Source organism: Erpetoichthys calabaricus, chromosome 2, assembly GCF_900747795.2.
Source record: "Erpetoichthys calabaricus chromosome 2, fErpCal1.3, whole genome shotgun sequence".
NCBI lineage: Eukaryota > Metazoa > Chordata > Cladistia > Polypteriformes > Polypteridae > Erpetoichthys > Erpetoichthys calabaricus.
The window spans coordinates 87469709-87489394 of record NC_041395.2 but is presented as its reverse complement, the minus strand read 5'-3'; the positions used below and the strand labels follow the sequence as shown (position 1 = coordinate 87489394).

General features: G+C 39.7%; 1 protein-coding gene across 2 annotated transcripts in view; it reads left to right on the top strand.

The window, feature by feature from the left end:
- The first annotated feature begins 10015 nt into the window (after positions 1–10015).
- trim46a (tripartite motif containing 46a) overlaps positions 10016–19686 on the top strand; it is a 63244-nt gene continuing 53573 nt past the window's right edge. The window contains exon 1 of one of the 2 annotated variants that reach the window (XM_028794047.2): positions 10016–10279. In XM_028794047.2, coding sequence (XP_028649880.2) covers positions 10217–10279 — 63 coding nt within the window. In that variant the 5' untranslated portion in view covers positions 10016–10216. The remainder of the gene's footprint in view (positions 10280–19686) is intronic. The other variant, XM_028794045.2, reaches the window with a different exon arrangement.

The following is a 19686-nucleotide window of genomic DNA, read 5'->3' as shown; positions in this document are numbered from 1 at the left end:
TTTTGCCCATTGGGCTAAACTCCATGTTTGGTATAAGCCAAACACTGCACTTTATCAATGCCACATCCTCCCCGCTGTGAAGTGTGGTGGTGACAGCATTATACTTTGCGGATGCAACAGGCTCCGGAAGGCTTATGAAGGCAAAATGAAAATACCAAAATGCAAAGAATTCTTGGAGTAAAAGCTGACGCAGTCTGCAATGAATCTGCACCAAAGGTGCATTTACTAAATACTAACTTAAACGTGATGAATTATTTTTGTGTTTTATATTTGTAATTACTGCGGTGGGCTGGCGCCCTGCCCGGGGTTTGTTTCCTGCCTTGCGTCCTGTGTTAGCTGGGATTGGCTCCAGCAGACCCCCGTGACCCTGTAGTTAGGATATAGCGGGCTGGATAATGGATGGATGGATATTTGTAATTAATTCAGATTGTTTTTCCAAGAGCTGTTTTCACTTTGATATTAAAGAGTCTTTCTAATGATCAGTGTCAAAAAAGCCAGAGTAAATCCTTTGTGATTCAATGTTGAATAACGATAAAATATGAAAACTTCCAAGGGGTGAGTTCTTTTTATTGGTACTATATAGCAAAGGTGGCCAGTGGAAGGATAGCACTGGTCACACAATAACTCCATATTCACTCTGTACAATATCCACAAGATCAGACGAAATTGGACAGAACATGAAGTACAACCCCTGATCCAGGCTCTGGTCTTGTCATGGCTGGACTAATGCAAGTCTCTGTTGACAGGAGCACCGACATGTGTCACCAAGCTACTATAGATGATTTGAAATGCTGCAGCATATACGGTATTCAACCAGCCGAGGTGGCACATGTCACTCCTCTTTTCAGAGCAGGGGTCGCCAACTCTAGTCCTGAAAGACCACTGTAGCTGCAGGTTTTCATTCTACCCCTTTTCTTAATGAGTGACCTGTTTTTGCTGCTAATTAACTTCATTTGAACTAATTTGAATTGACTTGCTCTTGAAGACTCAGGCCCCTTAATTGTTTCTTTTTCCTTAATTAGCAGCCAAACAATAAGGAGATACAAAATGAGCCAAAACAACTGGTGTCCATCACACAATATCTGAAAATAAAAAAAGATGAAGGTCTCAGGAATGTCGATCTGCTCAGCTCCACAAAACATTTTAAGAGTGTGCTCTTAGAAAAGAGAAAATCAACAGTTTCGTAAATGTCTGCTATTGCACCACAAGACTAGCAACAAGCCACAGAATTAAAGCACGGGTTTGATTAACGACAAGAATCGGCACCTCATTAAGCAGCTGGTTGGAGTGAAATTGGTTGGACTTACTTGGTCTTCTGTTGGCTCCCTCACTTCACATTTCATTTCTCTTTGGGTGCCCTTTAAGGAAAGAAATGAAGCAATTTGGAGGAACAATGAAGAAATTCAGGGGAACAAATCTTAAAAAACAAGTCAATTAAAATTAATTCATAAGACGTTAATTAACAGCACAAACAGGGCACTTATTAAAAAAAGTGTTAGAATGAAAACCTGCAGCCAAGGTGGTCCTCCAGGACTGGAGTTGGCGACCCCTGCTTCAGAGCACTACACTGGCTTCCTGTAGCAGTACATATTAAGTTCAACTCATTGGTGTTTGCCTACAGAGTAGTAAGTGGATCTACCCCTGTATATGTGGAAATAATTGTGAAGTCTTATGCTCCTTCTCGACCCCTTAGGTCTGCTGTTGAATGATGTCTAGTGATGCCACCTCTGCTTAGTGACAAATCTTAGTCCAGCTTCTTTTCATATATCTGCTGATGGAACAATCTGTCCTCCTCCGTTTGAAACTCTGACTTCCTCAGTATATTTGAAATCTGTGTCGTTTGGTGAATTTCAATCTAAGTGATATTAGCTGTTTTTTGTAAATCTGGGAATTGTAACTCGCTTATATTTTTTTCTATGCTTTTCATTTATGGTAATCAATTTTGTAGCCTTGTCCTGTAACACTTTTTCTCAAACAGTCCCCAGGCTGATGTTACACAATTATGTTGACCTCTTTTAAAAGTCGCTTGGGATAGAAGTGCCTGGTAAGAAAATAAATGTAAATGTAACTGTTATGCCCTTTTGAGATTTTTGTGTGGTACTCAATCTACCCAGCCTACTAGCAGACATTCTGCATTTCCACAGCTCTCCACTAGATGCTGCTGTCCAGACTCTGCACTGATACATACTGTAGATTCACTCTTAATCCTTCTCAATTGGTCTCATTTGCACTTGGAAAACTCGAACACTGAATGAAAGTACACACTGCAAAAAAGGTAAATTATTTGTTAAAAAAGTGAAACTCTCTTTGTTTTTTCTGAATGGATGTAGAAATGTGTGCTGCAGTGTTACATAAAAGAAATAAACTTGCTGAAGAACAGGACCTGCCCTCGCACTCCACCAAAATGAATAAATTAACGATATATTAATGTGGTAGAAAATTCCAAGTACAATACATGCCATAATTAAACATAATTAGACACTTCCCTTAGAAGGGGAGACATACATATAGCGACATCAGTTTAGTGAGTCAGACTCACCAATTAATCTATCTATAGCAAAACTATTGTACCCCTTGAAAAGAATGAATGAGTTAATATTCCATGTTGTTCAACATATTATTAACAACTGAGCTTGTCATGAAATGAAAGTGCCTTTCTGTAAGTCAGGCTGCAAAAACACATACAGATAACCTATGTTTTATTTTTTAACAGCTGAAACTGGGAAGGTTGTGATCTCCTTGCTTAATGCGCTTAATAATAAAGTAAATATTGCTTTCAGAAACTTTGTTTCTCTGTCATTCTGGAAGATCTGGTGTAATCCTGTAAGCACCTATCATCGTATCTTCTGTGTGGCCATTTTATGCACAAGAAAAGAAAGTAGGAGCCCCAGAATGTAATAACTGTTTATCATGTGGAAATATTGCTAAAATGTCAACTATCCTTGAGAGAAACCATAACTTAAAATATTTGTTTAGCAATATGAAAGATTAAAAATATAAACTAAATAGTTACCAAAGTCAGAAATCTTGGCTGATACTATAAACTTTAAGGATTAAGTAACAGAGCATGCATTTCAGTGGTTGAATTATTTTGCTAATTAGATTTCTTTGGTTCCTTGTGATGGTAACAAAGCACCTTTAAGCACCTTATTATTATACTGTACATTTTATTTCTGGCTGCTATATTAGTTTATTACTACCTAGTCATAATGGAACAGTGTGGTTAATACTACTACCTCATGTTTCAAGAGTCCTGGGTTGAGTCCGGCTTCTGGTCTCTGATAGCATACGGTTTAGCTCTGGGTACTCCAGGTATCCCTTCAGATCCTGAGGATGTCCTAATCAGGTTAACTGATAATTCTAAATTGGACCTGTGTGGGTGAAGCCTGCAATGGTCTAGCACCATGCCGAGCATTGATTCTTGCCTTGTGCTCTGTCCCGCCATATATATATACTTGGGTTATGTCATCAGGTCATTAAGCGTAATTTAATGTGCATTCTTTCAAAGCTTTACAGACAAAGATTTAATTCATCATCAACTAACATTACTGTATTACATTAGAGTCACCTTCATTACTAAAGCAGTTAAGACAAATAATTACCTGTATTTAGCCTACATTTTTCATATCTCTCTATTATATAAAAAAATCCTTTTTGTAAGATTTTTTCAAGTCCCACGAGTCAAGACTTTGGCCATGAGATGTTTTCAAGTCACACCCTCCTCTAAACCATATTCAGCTACGCTTTCAGTACTCTCACCTCTCATTTGTGTGAATGCTTTTGACAGACACAGTTCTTGCTCTCTTAGCTCTTATAAATTTTTATGTTTTCCTCACTTTAAGTTCCCAATTAAAGAAGACATATTATGTCCAAATCTTATTGAAGAATTTCATCACGAAGGGTTATCAACCGTAACAATGAGTACACAGGCAATCCTAGCACCGAGAAATGATGAAGTCAAACGAATTAACGCCAAAAATGTCCATCGGTTACCTGGCAAATTGGTTAAATGTGTATCAATAGACTATGCTGAAACAGTTGTTGGTGATCATGTGGAAAATGAAAACATCAACTTACAATATCTACAATCTTTAACACAGGCCGGTCTTCTGCCGCACGAATTACTGTAGAAAGAAGGATGTATCCAAGAAAGGGGATAACATTAGGCAACAAAGGAGAACTTGCTATGCCATTCATACTAAGACGTTAACATTTTCCTGTTAGAATAGCTTTTGCAAAGACAATTAACAAATCTCAGAGCCAAACATTCGAAAAAGTAATTTTATTTAATAGAGAGAAAGAAACGAAATTCAATCACGGGCAGTTAAATGTTGCGTTGTCATGATGAAAGTCCAAACACAGAATCAAAAGTCAATGCGAAATTGACGAAAATGTAATTAAAAAATGTTTTTACTGAAGTTTTACAGTAAAAGTGTAAGTTTAAAAAGTTTTTGCGTGTTAATTTCAAAGCCAAACAGAACAAAATCGTATTACGCAACGAATTACTTGATAATAATAATAAACATAATTTACTTTCAAATTATTACGTTTTACTATTTTTTACTAATTACTCACTGTAATGTAAAATAGTTAGTAAATTGTACATCCCCATATGAGAGCTGCAGAACCACAAAGAGGCTAGGCACGGGAGTTTGTTCTTACTGTAGAAATTCTGTAACTTCTTAAGTACTATTTTACTTTTTCTCTTAAATATCCCTATTATATATGACTTGTCAATTATTCATCTTACCCCAATCTGCATTGTAAAATATGATTTTCCTTTGCTTAGTTTCACTCTTCACAGATCTACTCATAACTTTATTGAGTGTCATTTTCATTTTCAGGGACTGCTAACAGAAACACCGAGAAACAAAGAGATAGAGAGACAGAGAAAGAGAGATCACAGTGTACAACTATCAATGTCACCAAAACCGCCTGCATGTGCTCAATGACCTTGTCTCACATAGACTCTCTCAAAGTATTTCAGTTCAGCTGAGTTCAAGTTTTTATTTCTCATTCCAGCCATATCTAAAGCACAGTGGGATGAAATTGCTTACTTAAGACCAGAAAATGTGGGAAAAGGGAAAGGGGAAAAAAACACAAAAAAACTAAACCAAGACAGTGTTGAATTCAAAAAGTCCAACCAATATATGTAAAATAGTCAATTAGATAGATAGATAGATAGATAGATAGATAGATAGATAGATAGATAGATAGATAGATAGATAGATAGATAGATAGATAGATAGATAGATAGATAGATAGATAGATAGATAGATAGATAGATAGATACTTTATTATCTATTAAATACTACAGGTAACAATAAATAATTACGTGTATAAAAACTGCCTTGTTATGTGCATGTTACAGACAGTTTAGCAGTCTTATTATCCGTGGAAAGAAGTTATTGCACATTCTGGTTGTTCTTGATTTTATTGAGCAATATCTACTACCAGATGGCAAGAGATCGAACAGTCCATGAGTGGGGTGTGAGGAGTCTTGCACAATGCAGTAGGCTTTCTTCTTGCATCTAAACTTAAACGTGTCCTCAGTGGAGGGGAGAGAGAGACTCTGATAACCCTCTCAGCCATTCTCACCATACGTTGCAGAGTCTTCCTGTCAGACACACTGCAGTTTCATTACAAAAATGTAATGCCATTCATCAGGACACTCTCAATAGTGCCCCAATAGAAGATGGTGGGGACAGGTGGTGGGATTCTTACTCGCTCCAGCCTCCTAAGGAAATGCATCCTCTGCCGAGCTTTCTTGGCCTGGTGTGCTTTTGAGATTCCAGGAGAGATCCTCATTGATGCAGACTTCCAAGAATTTTGTGCTGCTGACCTTTCTCCACAGGGAAGCCACTGATAAGCAGTGAGGGATGTACAGCCTTTCTTCTGAAGTCCACAATCAATACTTTTGTCTTGTTGACATTAAGGGACAGATTGTTGTCCCCACACCAGCTCAATAACTGTCAAACCTCTGCTCTGTAAGATATTTCATCTATATTACTGATAAGTTCTACTACTGTTGTATCATCAGCAAATTTAATGAGTTGATTTGTGCTGGATTTGGCAGTACAGTCACGTGTTAGCAGAGTAAAGAGCAATGGACTGAGGACACAACCGTAAGTGGCGCCCGTAAATAGTTTGATGGTGCGTGATGTTTAAGTGCCAACATGTACTGTCTGTTGTCTTTCTGACAAGAAGTCCAAGACCAAGTTACAAAGTGAGGTGTTCAATCCAAACATAGAAAGTTTCACTATTAACTGCTGTCGGACGATTGTATTAAAGGCTGAGCTGAAGTCAGAAAACAAAATCCTGGCATAGCTGTTCTTTTTCTCCAGATGGAATAGTACGGTGTGTAGGACAAGTGGGATGCTGTCATCTGTGGACCGATTGGCACAATATGTAAACTGTAAGGAGTCCAGTGAAGGTGGGAGGCTAGCTTTAATGTGACCCATGACTAGTCATTTGAAGCATTTCATTAAGAAAGAGGTTAGTACCACAGGCTGGTAGTCATTGAGGCAGGTTGCAGTTGTTTTCTTGGGCATAGAGATGATGGTGGCAGTCTTAAACTGTTTAGGCTTGACAGACTGATGGTGGGAGATGTTAAAGATGTCTGTATAAACACCTGCTAAGTCAGCAGCACAGTCTCTTAACACCTGACCTGGTATGTTGTCAGGTCCCGCAGTATTGTGTGGATTGATGCTGCTCAGTGTCCTCCTCACATCATCTATACACCGTCTAAGCACCTGCATCCCCATCAAGGAGGGTGTTTTTCTTCTCTGGCATATAATTCAGTGTCTCAAACCTACCATAGAACTCATTCAGCCTGTCAGAAAGAGAAACATCGATGACCTCAACCTGTGGTGTTATTTTATAGTGTGCTGTGGCCTAAATCCCCTGCCACATGCATCTTGTGTCTCTGGAGTCACAAACGTTTTGTAAATTTTGGCTGTGCACTCCAGCTTAGCCTACTTGATGGCAAAGGAGAGGTTGGTTCTTGCCAGTCTGAGGGTTACTTTGTTCCCCATTCTGAAGGCAGCGTCCCTGATTTTCTATCCTTCTCCGGACCTCTGATGTTATCCACAGTTTCTGATTCACCCAAGTTGTGAAGGTTTTGATGACTGTGACATCACCCATGCATTTTTCTATATTGCCAAGATCAGAATCATTGTACTAGTTAATCAGTGTATTATTTACTAAGTAACCAAACCAGATACATTTAGCATGATTATTTTACTCAAACTGTTTGCTAACAAATACATATAATGTGGACACTAGTACCTAAGTTACTATTGGAAGACTGTGCAAGTCAGTGGTGGGTATTGAATTGCTTATTGTCCAAGGCTTTAGCTAGTAGGCCATCTACTGTATGTGCCCATACATGGCTGTATAATGTATCAAAGATCCCCAAGTCTAATATCAGAAGAGGATCTGATGTCTTACTGTAATGCAATATCACAAAATGTATGAGAATATCATTTCAGCAAATTCACAACCCCAACTCAGAAGAAGTTTGTACAGTATGGAAAATGCAAATATTACAGAAAGCAGTGACTAGTAAATGATAGTAAATGATCTTTAAACTGAAAACAATATAACAAGCCCATTATTTGATGTTACAACTTATAAATCCAATTGCTTTTTTTAAAAAGCAAATACTTATTTTGATTTTGATACTTGTGAAATATTCCAAAAAAGTTAGCATAGTAAAGAATTTTTACCACTATGTAAAGTTCCCTTTCCTTCTCACTTAATAAATGTTTAGCTGCTGAAGACACCAATTTATTGAGCATTTCTTCTTGCAAGCAAGTCTTGAGGTGTGCAACAGAATGGGATCTTCCTTGTTGAATTTTGCATTTCAAAATGCTCCCCACATCCACAACTGGGTACCGGTCAGGAATGTAGGCAGGCCAGTCGAGCACATCCTCTTTCTATACAGCCATACCATTATAATGCATGCTGAACGTGGTTTTGCATTGTTTTGTTTAAATATACATGGCCGTCCATGGACATGATGTTGTCTTCAAAGCAGCATATATTGCTCCAAAATCTGTATGTACTTTTTGGCATTAATGGTGCCTTCACAGAAGTGCAAGTAACCCTTGCCCAGGACACTGACACAATCCAATACCATGACAGATGCTGTCTACTGGACATTCAGATGGTAACAATCTTCATGGACATTTTTTTCTTTGGTCCATAGGACACAACATGCATTTCTTCCAAAAAAGACCTGAAATATTGATTCATCCAACATCAATACATGTTTCCACTGTGTGATGATCCATCCAAGATACCTCCGAGCCCAGAGAAGTTGACAGCACTTATCCATCCATCCATTTTCCAACCCGCTGAATCCAAACACAGGGTCACGGGGGTCTGCTGGAGCCAATCCCAGCCAACACAGGGCACAAGGCAGGAACCAATCCCGGGCAGGGTGCCAACCCACCGCAGGACAGCACTTATAGATACTATTAATATACAGCTTCCTTTTTGCATGGAATACATTTATAATCATGTGAAGGTATTTTGTGGTAGGCTGTGTCTCTGGTTTGGGACTCTACGGTGCATATAAATATGCTATTAAATATGCAATTTTAAAAAATGTCAAGATAGTGTATTCTAACCAGTTCAACCATTAGGCAGAAATACAGCCTTGGAGTATTCCTTAAATATTACCAGATTTAATAAACAGCATATAAATGATCTTTCTAAAACTGCTGGTAATGACAATGCATTGTGCTCAAAATATACGAAAAGAAACAGAAAGAAAAATATATGCATGATTCCAAAATCCACATCAACCCAATGTTGAAATAAGGATTGAAAATAAGATAAAGAACAAAGTTGCTGAAAGAAAAAAGTGATAAAGCAAAAGTAAGATTGTTAGATTAAAAATCTAAGTGTTTGTGAGTCTGGATCTTTACTGTTTAAAAAATGCCTAATTTTTTCACTTAAAGTGACAGCCAAGTTTCTCTAAATATCAGAGTCAGCCCTGGTCTTATTTGAACCTGGGAAGTTAAGAGCTGGAAAGCAATAATGTTGCCAATACAGTGTAACCAATCAACTTGATTACATGTTTTTGGACTGTGCAACGAAACCAAGCTACTGTGCATTTTATCATGAGAAAACAATGAAATACTTTATGTGCAATGGTGATGTTAAGAAGAAAATCAGTTACAAAAGTAATGAAGCAATCAATGATGTCAAAATCTGCACACAACCAAAAAAAAAAAGAACAGAAGCCTTTCAAACAAAGAGAATGTTCTTGCTCCCTGATGAATTCACTTCAATATTTTCTGCTTTGTGGGAGGACAGGGGATTTGGGGGTCCTGGCCTTTAGGGGTTGATGTGTCACGATAAAAATCTAAAGTAATAACCTATTCAGCCATTCGTCTTCAAATCCACTTACTCAGTTGAGGGTAGCAGAAAGCATTTGGAGAATCAGGCCATTATCTGACACACTTACAGGTAACATACTCACTCTGAAAGGGCCAGTCTCCAGACAGACACCAAAGAACCCGCGCTTGAAGAGCTGTAAAACAGCACCACCCTAACATGACAAATCAGCGCTGATGATCATGCATTAATTAGTCATTCAAGCTAGTGAACTTTATGAACAATAAACTTGAAGCCCATTCCATTTTGATTTTCTGTTGACGTTAAGAATAACAAACATGACAATAAATCTAAACGTTAACTTGCATGGTGCAAACACAATATCGTGTTACAGATTTCTTTTTTTAATACCCGGGATTTTCCTTGTTCGTTGTTTATTCCTGCAGGTGTGATCATTTTGCAAAATCCCTAAAGACTGTACGCAGCGATGTTTGCATCTGGGAGCACAAGAGTAGTCATCGCAAGCGGGCTTGTGACAGACATTGCACTGGGGACGAGGGAAGCTGAGCCGGAGTCGCTTTGCTGGGAGGGGGTGTGGGTGGGGGGGGAGAGAAAGAGAAAGAGAGAGAGAGAGAGATGGTGAGTGCGCGGTCCACACCTCCTTCTCTTGTGAGCGCGCTTCCAGACGACGTGCGCGCCGCTCCAGATGCGCCACCGCAGGAACGTCAGCGCAGACTCCAGCTTTCCGTCTTGCATGGAACTAGCATACGAGCATCTTTAACCAGCTCGGCGACAGACTGGGGGAAATAGAAGAAAAAAAAAAAAAAAAGCCGAGCAGAAACATTGCTTTTGCCGGCGTGTTGAATGAGGAATGGCAGAAGCAGAGGATTTCCAGACATTCACCTCAATAATGGATGCCCTCGTCAGAATAAGTGTAAGAATTCAGTATTTTATCAACACCTTGGTTATAATCATTCTCCGTTGGGTGGCGTGTATAGGTGACGGGGGATTTAGTACGGGGGGGTTGGGTTTGAGGGTTGTTTTCATATAGGTGCCTAGTCCAATAAATTAAAGATGCACGGAAGAATGCTAATGTTTTATTTCATAATAAAATAATGGAGTTACTATTAATAGAAAATAAAGCTAATTCAGGTTTACATAATGCATAATGCTCGGTGAAAAATTACACGCTATAAAAAAAGCACGTATAACGGTAAAAACAAAAAGGCCGTGTTTCCATACAGTAGAATGGTATATATAACAGAAGGGGCACTTTTCTTTTTAATTGCTTTATGGGTTAACAACATATATTATTGCAATAATCGCATTTCACAATTACAACAATGCTAATTTGAAGTGTATTCCTAAAATCTGGGGCGTTTAATTAAAGGACAGTATGTGGCCCAGACCTGTCAGCACCGAGTGCCTATCCGTCTTCCTTTGCCAGTCAGGGGCCACGTTCGGCCTGCGTGGCTCGCTGTCTCGTTCTTGCGCGGGGCCTCCCACGAGTTGCTTAGAAACGCCGCGCTACGCCCGAGCCCGCGCCCGCGCCGTGCTTCCGGACGTGTGCCTTTCACTGTGCAGGTTTTTCTCAGGTGCGAGCGCGGTGTCTGTTTATTTCAGCACTCACGAGCCAGAGAATGCGGTGTAAGGGACTCGTTATTTTTAATTAATGACCGTCATTGCGAGATTCCTGCGACCTGTACTGATTAATTAAAGGGTGCTAATTTACCAGCAATCCCAATCTACCTCCCAGCCAGTCATTTCTAACCCCTTTAATCCAGTTCAGTGCCCATTATAGGGTATAAAGAAGGAACACATCCAGGACGTCAACCGCACTCTTACTCACACTACCTCCCATACATCTACTCAACTCGACCAGTTTGTGGCTGGCAGGTTCAGTTAAATGTTGATTCTCTGAGACAATAATTATTGTTGGCAAATTAGAGCTAAATAAATAATAAGTGATGAAATCAAGGAACCCAAACTCATCTCAATCTGATTTCTATGCTGGCAGCACAAGGGTGCAAGTAAGAGCCAACCCTGAATGGGATGATGTCCGTGGTAAACTATAGTGTTTCACTCCAATTTAACATTTCCAATCAAATTGACAACAAATATTTGAACTGTGGAGGGAAATCCACCAGATAATAATGTAAACTCTCCATCCAGACAGTAAGTAAGTGAAAACAGATTCTCGCACTGCAAGGCAAAACACTGCTGCACCTTAATACCAACTAATAACTGTGGACCTCTACTACAAAATAATAGTATTGCATTGAATTCATAAAGATTTTGATGCATTATTTTTAAAACAGAATGCTAAGTTGCTCATGGTTAAAATCTCAACTCTTCACTGTGTTTGCAATGTGGCTGTGTGTTAGACTGCTCGATCTTTTCATCACATTTGCCTGAGTGGAGCACATTGTGTATTTGAGGGTAAAATATTTGGATCAAGGTAGAACATAAGAAGACAAGAAATTTGACAATCAAGATGAAACCATTCAATTCATTGGGCACATTTCTTTAGCTATAATAGCTAAGCTGTTTCAGTCATGGGTGTCTAACAGTAATAAGTGGCATACATCAACACAGTTAGATTTATTCTTTTTGAAAGTATCTGTGGTTAATGTTTCTGTTTCATAAGTGTCTTTTTCATTTGCACCCAGAGAAGCAGAAGGCATTGTTTAGATATGATTTCATAATTGATATCAATTATCTATCCTTTTTGGTAAACCTAGTATACCAATACAAGGTGACAGTCACAGATTATTCTAAGAGGAATGGGAACAAAGCAGGAACCACATTCTTGTACACAATACCTTTCTACAAAAATAGAGTTGCCAATCACTCTGATGGCAGGTCTGCAGATTGTGAGAGGAAACCAACAAATACACAAGGAGAATATGGAAACTAAGCACAGAAGTCACCACAGCTGGTTATCACATCATTTTGAGACTGTTATTAATAAATACATCTTTTCATACATCACACCTTTTAGAGTCAGAGTTATCAAAAATACTTTACAATCCAAATAAGAAGAATACTGGAAAAACACGAAGAGTGAAGCCATGAGATATGCAAACAGAGGAGTTGTGAGCCTAAGCATAAGACTGTAGGACCAAACATCAGAATTCTGGTAACCCTGCAGTGCTGCTGGACGTACAAGGGGACTTGACACTCAGGGGAGGACCTTGAAACAGACATACTGCTCTTTTTGAGGGGCATCTAGATAGGGTGCCCATTGCCACTGTCTTCTAGGAATTCACCCAGGAATGGCCATGGGAAAGATGGCCCAGACATTCCCTAGGAGATACATTCTAAATTAGTGTTTGGAATGTCTCTTTCTTGTTATGTAATTATTTTATTTAGTAGTGTGATTATTTTATGACCAGCATCTTGTCCAGTGTTGGCTCTTACCTTGCGCCCAATGTTGCCAGTGTTTCCGGGATAGGCTCTGATCCCCCTCAACCCTGATTTAGATTAAATGGATTTGAGGATATTATGTTTTCTTTTTGGTTTTAATAGATGGTCAAAATATTTTTCTTGTGTGAGTATTTCTGTGTTTATTATTTTACTATAATGATTGATTTCTAACATGGGTTTGCATTTTTAGAATGGCCACTTTCATCAGTCCCTGGGGAGGACCTGGTATTTGTTGCTAATATATGAAACATTTGTAATACCCAGCATATTACCACTATCACCCTTGCCAACATAAGCAGTATGTAAAATGAAGAGGTTGCAGAGCAAAACATTACAGAGTACTAAATCAAAACAGTTGAGCACAGTTTCAAATATGGTTTCTCTTAGTGAGAGAGATAGTTTTTGGGTATAGCAGAGAGGATATGAGTTTTACATTTGTATCTTACCTACTAAACACTGCATCAGCTTTGTCCTCATTGTTTTCAGATTCTGACTTTCCATCACATTTTTTTATATTGGAAATTACATTTTGTCTGATAATATTAGCCAACAGTGTCAATAAATATTATGTTCAGCATAAAGAATTTAAATTTGATTTGGATAAAACAGAAATAGCGGTAGTCATTGTAGTAGTAGTATTGTCACATAATACAGATAAGTTTTCAGTTGTATGTCTAATCAAGTTGCAATATATCACCTCTCTCTAGCACCATGATAAATACATGTTGTATCAACATGAATTCTTGGCACACAAATTTTTCTAAAGTTACCAAGAAATTTATAAACATATAACTTATCACAAATAATTAATGTAACACTTAATATTTGTAAAGTAATATTTTGTAAAAGACTCTTAATACAGATGTCAAGTGTCATCCAGTGCAGTGATTGGCCCAAAACAGCAAGGGTCCTGGAATGGTGGCTCTCACTCTTGATCAATGTCTCAGTCTGTCATCTTTTCTTCATTTAGGTTGGCAGTCTTATATACCTTTATGCCATATCTGAGAGTAGAAATCTGGTCCCACATTGTTAGTAGAAAATATCTTGGCGTAACAGATGTTTGAGTTAAGCAAGCATTGAGCAGGTGAAGTATTGGTGTCAACTGGCTCTGTGACTGCTACTATAAAGTATTAGGCATTACACATGTTACATTCGTGATTCAAAATTGAATTATGCAGGTACATTAAATGGATGGGTGGATTTACAAGCCATCTTTATTCAGTATTATTCATAATATAAGCATCAAAATGAAATAATTAGGAGGAACAATTAGTGTTAACAAGAATTGTTTGTACACTTTGATCATCTGAGAAGCTCCATATGTCTAGTAGACATTTTGTGTGTTATTTTTTTACCTGCTCCACATTCAATAACTGGCACTTACTTGTACTTTCAGCTGTGCTCATTGAAGAGCACTATACAAAAAAACATTGAATTGAATTGAATCTGACAAGACCCTTTCTTGATTTGCTTTTATGAGCGATTTGTCCATCCAGAATTGGTACATGTTTCAGTGGTTATTTTCCAAAAGGCTCTTTCTCTGAATTTTGATACAGAGCAGATTTAATGTGTGGTGTGTGTTTGTTTGCTTTAGTGACCTACAAATAAATACTGAGAACCACCCTATTACAGACACAATTATTACATGACTATCTTGGTTGCTTATGAAGGTTCTACTTTTCTAAAGGATGTTTTCATAAGTGTGCAATTAATAACCTATGTAACACTAGATGGAGCTATACCAGCACTTAACCCGGCACACAGACACTGACGACATGTTTTTAAAACACCAAGAAGTATTTTAATTTCTTTTGCCTTCTTGTATTGTGCCTTCAAAGCACCACAGCCACAATAAACAGAAATAAATCAAAACAAAAACACAATTCTTCTCTTCAGTATACCTCCCAGCAAGCTCCATCACACTCCTCCCTACTCCGGCTAAATTGCTGGTTGTCCATAAGTCTTTTATATAGTCCTCAACTTGGAAGTACTTCTTTCCTACCATCCATGTTATTCGTCGGCACTTCCAGGTCAGATAGAGAATTAAATTTTTCTTCAGCCCAGAAGTACTTTGGGATTCCCATCTTTGTGACTGGGGAGTACTTCCGGGCTATATATCTGGTACGAGTCCTTATGTCGTTTTTCAACTCCCCCTGGCGGCACCCAAGGCACCCAACAGGGCTGCGCAACCGAAGTCCAAGATCCAGAATGCCCTGTGGGAATCTGGGGCACCTCCAGATCCCAGGGATGCTGTCATTTAGCGTTTTGGGGGAGGCAGTGACCAGGAAAAGCTGCCTCCCCCCATCTTTCCATCAAAGGGGCGTCCTGGCCGGTATGAGCTACTGGCCATTCACCACATTGCCCCTTCCTCAGTTCAGCACTGTTGGGTGAAGCATTCAGTCCCGTGAGGGTTGGCCTTCTCCAGCAGGTGCTGTCTGCTGTGGCTGAAGTGTGGTTTCGTCCCGGAAAACATGAGCAAGAGAACGAGGGTGAGAAACTACTCCATAATCTATGATTATAGTCGTCGGCTCTCCTCGGACATTTCCTTCACAAATGACCTGGCTGGCGGCATTCATAACATAACCACCTCCCTCCTGATATTTGTGCCCTGCGAGACTGAAAGCAAGCAGGGAAAGTTTGCTCTACCCCTCTAACAGATGAAGGAAGACTGTCTCCCCGTGCTTGCGGAGAATGATCATCCGAGGTAAGGGAGCATGCCGCTTCACGCACTGTTGTATCAGGAGACCCCTGTTTTCTTTTTGGAATCTCCTTTTTAATCTGGAGCTTCTTGTCAGTCTGGATCTCTTTATGAGCAACAGAGAGACCCTTTACTGTCTGCACCCCTTTAGATTTACGGATGACCAATGCCGATGTTTCAAGGGACGAAATAAACCGGAAGTCAGCACTACCCAGACACACCGACTTATCTAACCCTTCCACCAAGCACTTGGTCATCACCCCTTTATCATTTGTAGGACAGAAGGTTACTTGGCAGCCAATATTAATCGATCGAGTTGCCCCTTCACTCTGCGTCCCCTTTTCATGTACGGTATCGGTTGCACTCATATGTAGTGCTGAATTCATTTTCTGTAGAAGCTCCCGACCAAGCCACTGCAGGTATTCCCTTACTCCTATCAATGGTGCCTCAGCTGTCGTCGTCAGTTCCTCCACTAGCTTCTTCATAGTGTTCATAACCTGTATGAAGCTTTGTATGGGCTGGATCAGCTTTTCCAGCTCCCGCGTGTCAATATTATAACATGAATTGGCCGGAGGTGGGCTCGAGCCATCATCAGCCCCACCTCCCAGCTGTGTGCCAGGAAACATGCCCATCTCAGGCGCATTAGTCGTCGGGTCACACAAGGACAGCTGCGAATTTGAGTTCCGGAGTTCAGCTAATGGCCGACTGCGATCCGCTTGTTTCAATTTATCAGTGGATCGTTCAGTCACATCCCGGAACTCCTTACCTTGTAATGTGGCAAGCGGTGTCTCGTTTGCCTCCCCCTTTCCTTTCAGGGAGTGCAACTCCGTCTGGGAACTGATGACCTCACTGACGGGATGACGCCGACCTTCTCCTTTCCCCAATTCCTCGGGGCAGGTCACGTGTCCCACTTCAGAAAGCTGTGGACAAACATCCTCATAGCTCAGACGCCAGTCGGAAAGGCCATCCTTGTCTTCAGGATTATTCCAGGCTTCGTGCCAGTCTTCCGGATCATCTTCATCTGTGAGGTATGCGGATGGGCCAACATTTATTAACTCGTATAAGTTATCAAGTTGCTCCCTGGCACGTACATTCTTCTGGACGGTGATATCCAGAAGATCTTTTCCCTGAAGACAAGTGTCTCTTCTTTATAGATGCCAACATCCTTGAGCACTTGTTTTTCCACCACGTTGCCAATCTGCCTTGTCTTCTTTTTTCACTATGACGTCTCGATGTAAAAGGGAAGGCTTTTTTTGTATCTCAGTGCTGTTTTGTCTAGTTGTGTTACAAATTTATAAATCAGGTTTCTGCCAAATGGACGGCCAGAAATCCTGCCAACTACGCCAATGTAACACTAGATGGCGCTATACCAGCACTTAACCTGGCACACAGACACTGACGACACGTTTTTAAAACACCAAGAAGTATTTTAATTTCTTTTGCCTTCTTGTATTGTGCCTTCAAAGCACCACAGCCACAATAAACACAATTAAATCAAAACAAAAACACAATTCTTCTCTCCACTACATCTCCCAGCAAGCTCCGTCACACACCTCCCAACTCCAGTTCCCTTTCTGGGTCTCCATCAGTCCTTTACTGTATATAGTCCTCGACTCGGAAGTGCTTCTTTCCTTCCATCCACGTGACTTGTTGGCACTTCCGGGTCAGATGGAGAATTATATTTTTCTTCAGCCCAGAAGTACTTCAGGATCCCTGTCCTCATGACTTGGGAGTACTTCCGGGCTATAAATCTGGTACGAGTCCTTCTGTCCTTTTCCAGCTTCCCCTGGCAGCACCGATGGCACCCAACAGGGCTGCGCAACTGAACTTCAAGATCCAGAATGTCCTGTGGGAATCTGGGGCACCGCCAGATCCGAGTGAAGCTGCCATCTAGAGTTTTGGAGGAGGCAGTGACCAGGAAAAGCTGCCTTTCACCATCCTTCCATCACAGGGGCGTCCCGGCCAGGAGGAGCTGACGGCCGTCTGCCATACCTAATTCTAGGTGACATGGTGCCACAGTGGCTTCAGCTGCTGTCTCAGGGATCCAATTACTTATGGAGTTTGCATGTTCTCCCCATATCAGCAGTGCATTTCTTAAATGTAGTCTGAGTGTCTTCACACATATCCAAACATTTGAGCATAAAGCTGACCTAAACTCTAAAATGGTCCAATGTGAGTGCGTGTTGCAGTGAGTCCTGAAATGGAATAGTATCCTATCCACAGTTGTTTCCTGCTTTGTGCCTAAAACTTTCAAGATAGGCTTTAGCTCCCAGTAATTCTGGACTGAACTGAAGGATTTTGGGAATGTTATGTTATCTTCATCCTTTGATTCAGTGTGGACTCATAACTTTCCACATGCTGACACTTATCAGAAGTAATTAGAATAGAAAATAGGATTTAGTTCTGTAATTAACCTTATGTAGTTATGGTTTGTTTATTGCAAGAATGATATGACTCTGCCAGGTAGAAAGTGCAGAGGTACATCTGGAGGAGTTGAATCAGACACAAGGAAAGTATTCAAAATTGTACAATGAATATCTATATGTTTTCACTAAGTCCATTGGGATACAACTAAACACTGAGTACATGTTCTTAAAAAATATTAGCAAACAACTTACTCAGTTATACATCCACTTTTTAAATTTGCTTACTCTGTTTTTGTGGTGATGGCAACAAACACCAATATTGTTTTCATCAGACGCATAGAAAGAATAAGACATGGATGAGACTTTTGCCCTTTGCAGAACACATTCATCTACATGCCGTCACAGAGTTGACAGACAGTCTGATCAGAATGATTATGAGATATTGGAGGAAACCAGAGAACCAAAATAAATATATTGTGGACACAAAGATGAGAAGAAAACGCTACACAATGAACAAGCTGAGGATTCTGGGGCTCTGAGTTTTAAAGGAGCCATTCCCATTAAAGCTATCCTCTGTGTTATTGAGAATTGGACTGTGAAGGTGGGACATGAAGCAAAACTGGACAGAATGGAAATGAGAACGATCAAGTGGATATGTGACTGCATCATTTAGTGAGAGGAAGATCAATGGTGAGTTAAGAGAAAGACTTCCTGTGGAAGCTTTAGGAGCTGTGCTGAGGAGATGAACAGTACACTGTATTGGAGGTGGAGGAGATGAGGCCAAGAAGGAGGTCAAAAAAGTCATGGTTGGAAGTGTTATTGGCTAATATGAAAAGAATGCCCAGGACTGTAGTAAACTGAATGAATTTGGTAAATGGATGTTAAATTGGTGATGATGTAATAATGACTCCACAGCTCTAAGGCAGCAGTGTTAAACACAGTGTCATGCGAGCCACTACAGCCCTCCTTATTCATATATATTATTGCAATTATATGAAGCACCTTACTCTGCATCTCAAGTAAAAACAACTCCTTGGTGCCTTTTAAGTTCTGAAACTTACACACCAAGTCAATAGAACTCAATGAACTAGGGTGCCCTCTGCAGGGCTGAAATGCTCTTTCTTATCAAAATAAAGCAGATTATCATCAGCAAGCTGTCTACATGCAATATCTGTTATTGGATGAGAAAGACTACGGTCATAATTTTAACTAGTCAAAAATATAACATTATCATGGCAGTTGCCATTGCACTGTGTGCCTTTTAATGTGGAAATAATGTAAATTAGATTATTTTATAAAGCACTGCACAGGAAGACGCATAAGAAGCATAACACAATTTACAAAGGACAGTAGACCAGTCTATCCACTTCATTTGATTATCTAAACTGAATTGCCTCAATGTCTTATTACTGAGAAAAAATCCTATATAAATGTAATGAATTATTTTCATTTTTATTTTAAAACCTGTGAAGGCTTCCATTTAAACTAGAGAACAGTAGTTTGTTCCATTTGTGTGAAGTTGTGCTTCCTGTCTCCCTTATTAAATGCACTTCTCATTAATTTCTGGCTTTGTTCTCACTATTTAAATTAAGAATGTTTCTGGATCAGCTTGATCAGTCACTCTGAGAATTATGATGACCTACGTTAGGTATGCAGTTAGGCATCTTTGTTTAAGACTGAAGACTTTAAATTCCCTTAGCTTTTCAGAGTCAGACAGGCCATTTAGTTCTAGAATATACCTGTTTTTTCTTCTCTGCATGTCTTTGAGTGATACCATGTCTTTTGTAGTGTGGTGACCAGGAGTCTCATTTATAAAACTTTGTATGGATTTGAGCATAGAAATATACACAC